General features: G+C 38.2%; 1 protein-coding gene across 2 annotated transcripts in view; it reads right to left on the bottom strand.

Annotated features, from left to right (window-relative positions):
- Nucleotides 1-1,341: 1,341 nt before the first annotated feature.
- Nucleotides 1,342-8,998, bottom strand: part of EMB (embigin) — a 33,420-nt gene continuing 25,763 nt past the window's right edge. For both annotated transcript variants that reach the window (XM_007435279.4, XM_007435280.4), the window contains exons 8-10: nt 8,011-8,044; nt 3,991-4,066; nt 1,342-2,256 (exon numbers count right to left, since the gene is read on the bottom strand). In XM_007435279.4, the coding sequence (XP_007435341.1) occupies nt 4,009-4,066; nt 8,011-8,044 (92 nt within the window). In that variant the 3' untranslated portion in view covers nt 1,342-2,256; nt 3,991-4,008. The remainder of the gene's footprint in view (nt 2,257-3,990; nt 4,067-8,010; nt 8,045-8,998) is intronic.

The raw sequence follows: 8,998 nt of genomic DNA, 5'->3' as shown, positions 1-8,998 counted from the left end.
GTTTTAGAACTGTTCTCTTTCATACATCATTGTGATCTGCCTGGTTTCACTATTTCACTTCTGTTTCTCCCAGCTGAAATGTTAAATAAAAATGAAGTTTTTCTACGAATAGCTGCATTATGTAGCTTATTCCAAACATTCCTATTATTAATTTTGTTTAATTAAATCATTAGTATATCTGAAAATAAAGCCTGACAAGGCAGATACTTTGTAAACTGGTAATTCCCAGGTATGCAGATCAACTAAGTGACTTGCCCTAAGTATGGTCCTATTCCATTCAGAGAACGTGGAAATATTCCTACTTGGGAATATTCCTAAAGATCTGACATTTGCATGACATTTTCTTGGCAAAGATACAGAAGTGATATGCCACTGTCTTTTCCCGGATTTTTTTTTCCTACTTCCCAGTCTAGCCTATAGTCCTGGGATTTCTTGATTTTCTCCCACCCCTAAATTCACCTTTGTCACTAATCTTCAAGTAGTTGAAATACAGTTTCTGCTGGCTTCCTATTCCTGCTACTTTAATCCACTGATATCTTCCCATCTAGATCATTGCAATGCATTCTAAATAACAATAACAACATAATAGTAATAATAAGACCCGATAGGTGGATAAAAATGCCAAATCCAGTCTAAACATCTGGTTGACTGTGCGACTAACAATAATTTAAGCTTGTATGCCACCCAACACTCAATGACTGGGGTATATGACACAGAATCTATAGCTACTGAAGGAAATATATATCTACTACATTAGTGTTGGAAATACCAATTTAAATCCCCGTTTCTGTTTGTCAGCAAATCGTTTCCTATTTTTCACCTAAACATGACATATCACAAATAGAGAGTAATAACCTTAATATCCTAGGGGACTGAGGCATCCAAATGATTGACCATTCCAGGATTTACTGCACATCTGCTTTGCAAGACTTTTATATTCCTTATCTTTTATAACACAAGTAGTTTTTAAAGATATTTATTCTATAATAACACTGCAAGACATTAAATTTCCACTTTGTTCTTTCTATTGGTAAAATAAATGACTGTTTTTCATTTGGCTCATATTTGTGTGGTTTGATGCCTTCCTCTGATGTCATTGTCAACGTTTAGAAAGAAGTGATGTCGGAGGCAAGGTGAAGAGGACGCATGTCAAAAGGAGCAGGGTTTTGATCACAAGCTCGTGGTGGCCACTTTGCCTTTTTTGACCCCTTCCTGCCCTCTGCAGATGCCCCTGGGATATGGAAGAGCAGTACAGCCCCATTGCTGGCTGAAAAGGGAGAATCACTCTTTCAAATGTGTAGTTATAATTTGTGTTCGTGTTAACACTTCATGAAAGCTTAATCGAGTCAAACATTTGACATTTATTTACTGACATTTATTGCAAAAACAATGAGAAGGGAAAAGGGAGCACAGAAATTGAAAAGACTATTAAAACACATTAGAAATGTTATGGCTTTATTCGTTTTTTAAAGGAAATTTGGATACTTTCTCTATTCTTTGGTAAAGTTATTAATAAACCATGAAATTATGAGATTGCAAGGCATACCTTTTGGATGTATTGCTATTGTTCACTCATGGACGGCGCTTCTGGACAAGTAGCCACCTGGTATTTGTTTTTTTACTTAGTTACCATATTCTTCACACTACCCTTCCAGTCAAATAACCTCTTCCAAGAGAACTAATAACTTGCTTCTTTACAAAAGGAAAGGAGAAAATGCTTTGAGATTCTAAGAGTGATCCTCAGTTGACCCAGAATATTGGAGGCTAAAGATGCATGCCAGACTTTTTCTATTTTAGTTGGTTCTAGGTTAGAGATATATTTTAATTCTCAGTATAAATGTTAAATCCTTTGTAATAACTTTTCCTTGTAAATCTTGGCTTTGATGGCTTATTCTGGTAACATTATTTTCCTAACATGGAGGAATCAGTAGAATACATCAGTTGGTGCTGATCATCATATACAAAAATGCACTCTTTACATATTCAGATCAATGAATGAAAGTTAAGTCTAGGTTACAGCTAAATGCAGCCAAAGGAGTAAGAGTATAGTCAATAGCATAGGTTTAGATAGAACTTTTAGGACAATACGTATGGCATCAGCATTATTTAATACATTCATTACTAAAAAGGCATTTTTAAGCAGTATTGTTTTTTAAAAGACACCTAGAAGGCCATAATTAGAAGCCAAGCAGATGCAATTCCACTGTTTCAGAAAGTTTTTATTCAGTGCAGTCTTGGCTTTTCTTTTCATCTTGCCTAAATTAAAAGGAACAGATAGATTAAAAGGGTGTAGTGATACCATCTGATTCAAAGTACTGTAGTATTACTTTCAGATGCTGATTAAAGCTGAGAGTTGTTCAAACTCTAAGTCAAGTCTCAAATGTCCCAACTTCGCATTTTAACAGCCCCAAGCATTACTTTTGATGTATGCAGACCTACGGAAAAAAGAACACTTGCTCACCGGCACAGATGTCTGACCGAAGCCACAATGACATCGTGACAGGTGTGATGCCATTTCCCCACTTTGCTTGCCTTGCCAACTGCCATGCACAGCTGTACATTGCAGCAGTAACAGTTCACCTGCACAGCCACCATCCTTTTCAACAGACCTCTCATAGACACTTGTGAAACGGTGCCATGCAGGCCACTGGTCTAGAAGAGTGGCTGTATCAATCTCCCTGTATCTAAATGGAAGACAGTGCACAGGAGACACAATCCGTGTATGTGGAAATGCATAGATATGGATGCCATGCCATCTTTAAAACGCCTATCAATTAATTGAGAGAATTCCTACATCATCATGCCCTTAGTTTTGCCTGTGTGTATGGTGTTCTATTTCTGCTGGTCAGGAACAAGACTTCAAGGGAAGAAGGGATCTGTTCTGTCTTTCACAGACTAATCAGAAGTCCTTCGCACAGTGTTATTCCTTTAGACCATTCATAACCAACATTCCAACTGACATGGCAAAAGTTTCTTTTTTCCATATATCCTGCACTTCAGACAGACAGCTATCTCCAAATCTGGTGCTCTTCAGATGTTTCTGACTGTAACTCCCCCCACACTTTTTCTCCAGCATGAACACTGCTGCTGCTGATGTGTGTGTGTGTGTGTGTGTGTGTGTGGGGTACAATGTATGAACAAGGGAAAGCTGGGGAAGACATGCATAGAAAGAACTAGAAGAACTAGAGTCCTACTGACTCTCTGTTTGACTATATGAAAAACTCCCTTTTTAACTTCTTGCCCCACTTTTCAAAGTTTATCTGGTAGTCATTTGTAATTCAATAGAGTGAGCACCACTTGGTTGATTCCTCCTATGTCCAAAAAGACATTCCATAAACAATACTATTTAGGGTGGGGGCTGAACTGAGTTCACTGTTTCATAAACTAAAATGGAAATAGTTCTGCAGCAGGAAAATACATGCCTTGGGGCATGGGGCTACAATATCTGAGGGACCACCTTTCACCCATTGTCTCCAGCCACCCCATCAGTTCTGGCAGAAGGAGCATGGTCTGGCTCCCATCTATTAAAGAGTGTCATCTAGTGAGACACAAGAAGTATGCCTTTTCTATCCCCGTGCCTTCTCTCTAGAACATCATTCCCTCCACCTCCACCCCAAGATTAGATTGGCCCTGTCTCTACTAGCCTGTTGGAAGGTCCTTAAAATCTGGCTGGTTAGGTAAGCCTGTGAGATATGGTTAATTATTGGTGATGGTTAATCCCAGCTGCCACTTTTTCATTTTATTCCCGTATATTCTTATTTTTAATTTTCATTTTATATTCTTGTACTGATGTTTTTATTTGTGCTTGCCACCCAAAGTCACCTATGGGAGGTAGGTGCAAATAAATTGAATAAAATAAATGAATAAATGTTTCTTAATATTTGTTCAGCCTTTCCAAACCTGACACTCGTGAGATGGGTTGGACTTCCAGTTTCAACAAACCCAGCCATTAATAAACACAGCATCTCTCAGATTTACTTTGCAACTTACCACTTTTCCACAAAGGATTTAGACTTTTCTGTGTCTGGTAGTACTATTTTCCACACCATTGCTGTCTTCTGATTTCCTGTACAGAATAAATGGTTCTTTTTTTCAGTCTTTTTCCATCACAGATTTTTATTAATGTCAATATGGACTTTCATCCTTAGCTGGGTTTTCCCACTGTTAAGTCGTACTCGATTAAACTTCCCCAGAAATAGAACAGAACAGAGACATGAGATATGATAAAAAATGGAGAAGCTGGCCATCAGTGAGGAGGCTCCCTACCTTCTAGAAATATACACCTGTTGCGACTATTTCTATACATACAGTATCTATAAACTAACAAGGCAGTCTCCACATCACCTTCTACAAAAATACAAGCGAGGGAGCAAAACTCTAAGCTTCAAATTACAGGTGATTTTTTTTTTCAGCCTATGAAGAAACATAAAATTAGAGTTTCTAATGTTCTGAACAAGCAGAGAGCCAGCGTAGTCCCATGTGGTTAAATAAAAATGAATGTGAAGCATTGATAAGATCTAATGGGGATTTCTCAGAATGCTGCTGTGATGTATGGCCGTGTGAAACAGGAAGTACACCCTCTTTGAGTTCTATGGTTTTATGTATCAGGACATAATAAAAATAATCTGGTCCTTAGCAGTTCTCAAAAGTAGGTAAATACAACCTCAGATGAACAACAACACATGACATATTACACCATGTCATCATTTATTTTACAAAAAGAAAGCCAAAATGGAGAAGCCAAACTAAGTATACCCTTACTGCTTCCATAGGTATGAAGAAGCTACTGTAGGTAGCAGCCAGGTGCTGCTAATCAAATGCCCTTCATCAATTGATCATCAGCAAGTGTGACTATCTCTATAAAAGCTGAAGTTTTAGGAGTTTGCTGGTCTTGAGCATTGAGTTAACACAATGCCAAAGAGTAAAGATATCAGCAATGATCTAAGAGAAGCAATTTTTGCTGCCCCTCAATCTGGGAAGGGTTATAGGGCCATTTCCAAACTATTTAAAGTCCATCATTCTACAGTGAGGATGATGATTCACAAGTGGAAAACATCCAAGACAGTTGCCAATCTTCCCAGGAGTGGACGTCCCAGCAAATTCACCCCAAGGTCAGACCATGCAATGCTCAAGAGAAATTGCAAAAAAGCCAAGAGTTACATCTCAGACTCTACAGGCCTCAGTTAGCATGTTAAATGTTAAAGTTCATGACAGTACAATTAGTTCATGACAAACCAATTATGGTTTGTTTGGAAGGGTTGCCAGGAGAAAGCCTCTTCTCTCTAAAAAGAACATGGCAGCATGGCTTAGCTTTGCAAAGTTGCAACTGAACAAATCACAAGACTTCTGGGACATTGTCCGTTAGACAGACGAGGCCAAAGTGGAGTTGTTTGGCCATAATGTACAGCGCCACATTTGGCGAAAACCAAACACAGCATATCAGCACAAATATCTCACCGTCAAGCACGGTGGTGGAGGGGTGATGATTTGGGCTTGTTTTGCAGCCACAGGACCTGGGCACCCTGCAGTCATTGAGTCGACCATGAACTCCTCTATATACCAAAGTATTCTAGAGTCAAATGTGAGACCATCTGCCCGACAGCTAAAGCTTGGCCGACGTTGGGTCATGCAACAGGACAATGATCCCAAGCACACCGGCAAATCTACAACAGAATGGCTGAAAAAGAAAAGAATCAAGGTGTTGCAATGGCCCAGTCAAAGTCCAGACCTCAACCTGATTGAAATGCTGTGGCAGGACCTCAAGAGAGCTGCGCATAAAGAAATGCCCACAAACCTCAATGAACTGAAGCAATGTTGTAAAGAAGAGTGGGCCAAAATTCCTCCACAACGATGTGAGAGACTGAGAAAGTCATACAGAAAACAATTACTTCAAGTTATTGCTGCTAAAGATGGTTCTATTGAATCATAAGGTGTACTTAGTTTTTCACACAGGGCTTCTCCATTTTGGCTTTCTTTTTGTAAAATAAATGATGACATGGTGTAATATGTCATGCGTTGTTGTCCATCTGAGGTTGTATTTACCTACTTTTGAGAACTGCTAAGGACCAGATGATTTTTATTATGTCCTGATACATAAAATCACAGAACTCAAAGAGGGTGTACTTTCTTTTTCACATGACTGTATATGAGTTTTCTATTCTAATGTGTTTAATTTGTAGTATGTTTCTCTTTGATGCATTAATTTGAAATAAAGCCTGTTGATGACTGAATTATAAATTGTCTCAACATCAGTCACCAAGTGGAGGATCAATGGGGTTAACACAAGTTCAGTATATTTGGTTAAATAGGTTGTTGAAGATTAAGATGTAAACAGCATCTGGGAAGGAGAGTCGTAGCCAATTCCCTAGATTGCATGGGTTGAGCATCTCTAATAAGCTTGCACCCAAGTCCTCCACCCAAAGTCAAGAGATAGTTATCCAAAAGGCGGGCTGGTTACATAGCCTGAATTGGATGGTTATGGATGAGAACCAATCAGAAAGCCTGATTCCACAGGTGTGGACCGAAAGCCTGGATCTCAAAAGTATATAAAAGGACTGGGTTATGAGGTAAGAGTCAGAAGATCTCCAACAGAGATTGCCCAAATGTCTCTACCCTTTCAAAGCTTCCCTACTTCCTGCTCTGTTCATCTTGTACAGCATGTCATTGATTGGGCTAGCCCCTCTACCTGCCGCTTGAGACTCGTACCATAGTAATTTAAATTTAGACTTTATAGGATAAGTTAGAAAAATTATACACTTAATGTGGTGCATCTGAGCTAAATTCTGCTTTTGTAAATTGATAGTCTGATTTAAGCAAACACTGGATTGCATTTAGATTTCTCTGGTTCAGTGTTATCTTTGGTTTGCTGCTCTGCCAGAAAAAGGAGAACCCACAAGGGACTTCAAAATGTTGCATGAATTTACTGTTCAGGGAATGAAAGAAGAACGTGAGACTGAGAACTGAACGTACAGGCTCACTGCCGTAGAAACGCACTTAACAATCAGTGAAGCCTAGTAACATGCAATACTCTTGAGACTGTCTGGTGGCATTCAGAATTTTGCAGCAGAGGCTCTGATTCAGAAGTCAGGACTAGCATTTTGTAGGTTATTTATAAGCTAGGATGGTTGCAGAATGAGTACGAACATGGTGCCTTTCGAAAAGAAAGATTTTTTGTGTGTGTGTTAACTAGCCACCCAGGCCTTTGGGATCAAATTTTTCTGGGAAGGCAGTTGGTTCACTGGGTTGTTCGTCCTAGCAACTAACTAGTTCACAATCACAAGAAATAAACCCTAAGAATTACTAGGCTTTGAGTTTAGGAGATTGCCAGAGTGAGTGGTTGAACATGGGAATAACCCTAAAGTTAAGTGTGACGAGAGGACTAGAAGAAAAACCACCACTTCCTGTAACAGTTTTGTTCTCAGTTGTTCTCTGTCTTTTGCAAATGTCTATATGTAGATGTAGGTTTGCAGCATGGAAGCAAGGCGTACTGTCTATTCTACTGCTTTGTCAAAAAAAATCTCCTTTTTGAAATCATTCCCTATCAGCTTGGTTGGACGAGGGGCGGAAATACAGTCTGATACTGTTTTTTAAGCACAGTAACACTTCAGCAAACATTTCTTAGGGTTAAATGTGAAAAAGATCAACCTTAGACTAAATTTTAAAAAGCTTGCAATAGTACTTCCTGTTCTGCAAGTACTGAGTCATATCAGATTCAGCAATCTTCAAGCATAACAATTTGTACTCACTTTCATTAGGGGACAAATAAACGATTTGGTATTTTTACATTTAATAACACTTGGCATATATTTAGGGCTCAGTGGGTTTCCTGCCAACCCTTCTCCCACTACCACACAAATGGATTGAGCAGGATTAATACTTGAAGTCCAACACCCACTGAGACTGAATTTTAATGGAGTTGGTTGTCACCTGTTACAGCTTCAGCTTTATACTACTTTCATAGTAAAACATGAAACATTATTACTTTAACATTACAACAGTAACATTACTTACAATGTTTCTGTTTGTTCAAATTCTTTTTCAACTTCTGTAAAGAGAAAAAGGAAGAAAGTGATTTGTATTTTCTGTTGGCATATTTTAACTATTTATTTAATATTTTGTGCCTTTGAGTGTCTTGACTCCTGGTGACTTTCTGGACTAGTCCCTTCAGTTTTCATTTTTTAGAAGTGGTTTGCCGTTGCCTTCTCCCTAGGGCTGAGAGAGAGTGACTGGCCGAAGGTCACCCAGCTGGCTTCATGCCTAAGGCAGGATTAGAATCCACGGTCCCATTTTCTAGCCTGGTGCCTTAACCATAAATTCATAAATAAAAGGAATAAAATTAAACCCAGTTTGGTGTAGACCAAACTGTGTTTAATTTTATTCCTTTTATTTATGAATTTATGGGATGCTATAGTCAACTGACTCGGACTGATTAACATGACTGCTTACAAAATCTTTCTACAAAAGGAATCATGCTTAAGGATAACAAAGAATATTAACTTAGTTGGAAATATGTAAAGATAACAAATATCAAAAATGGAATATTAAAACTGGAAGCATGTTACTTGTGTGAAATACTTTGCCCAGTAACACTGCAAGATAGAAAGAGTTGCTGTTTCTTCCTTTAGTGTGAAAAAGACCTTTGCAAATTTAATTAATGGAGTAGCTAACAGCCAGATTATTTTAATGCCAATATATTTCCTCTCTATAGTTTCATTAGGTGATTTCACTTCATACTTATTTTAGTTATATATTGCTAATTTTTTATACTGCCAACTATTGATGTCTCATGGCAATATATAATAAAAACATAAAATAAGAATTAGTGAGGAAATAAAATTAAAGTAACAAATTAAAACTCTTCATAAGTTAAAAAAAAACTCCTGCCATAAAAAGGGTGTACGTGTTGAATGCCTTTTGAAAAGGTTCAGTTCTTCCAACTTGACAAGCACACATAGGCATTTGATCAAAGCTACAATGACATCATACACATTATGATGTC

This window comes from Python bivittatus, unplaced genomic scaffold (assembly GCF_059951505.1).
Source record: "Python bivittatus isolate LINGU-HERP-01145 unplaced genomic scaffold, Pbiv_v1 ctg000570_np1212, whole genome shotgun sequence".
In the NCBI taxonomy this organism is placed as follows: domain Eukaryota; kingdom Metazoa; phylum Chordata; class Lepidosauria; order Squamata; family Pythonidae; genus Python; species Python bivittatus.
This window is presented reverse-complemented; position numbering and strand designations above follow the sequence as displayed.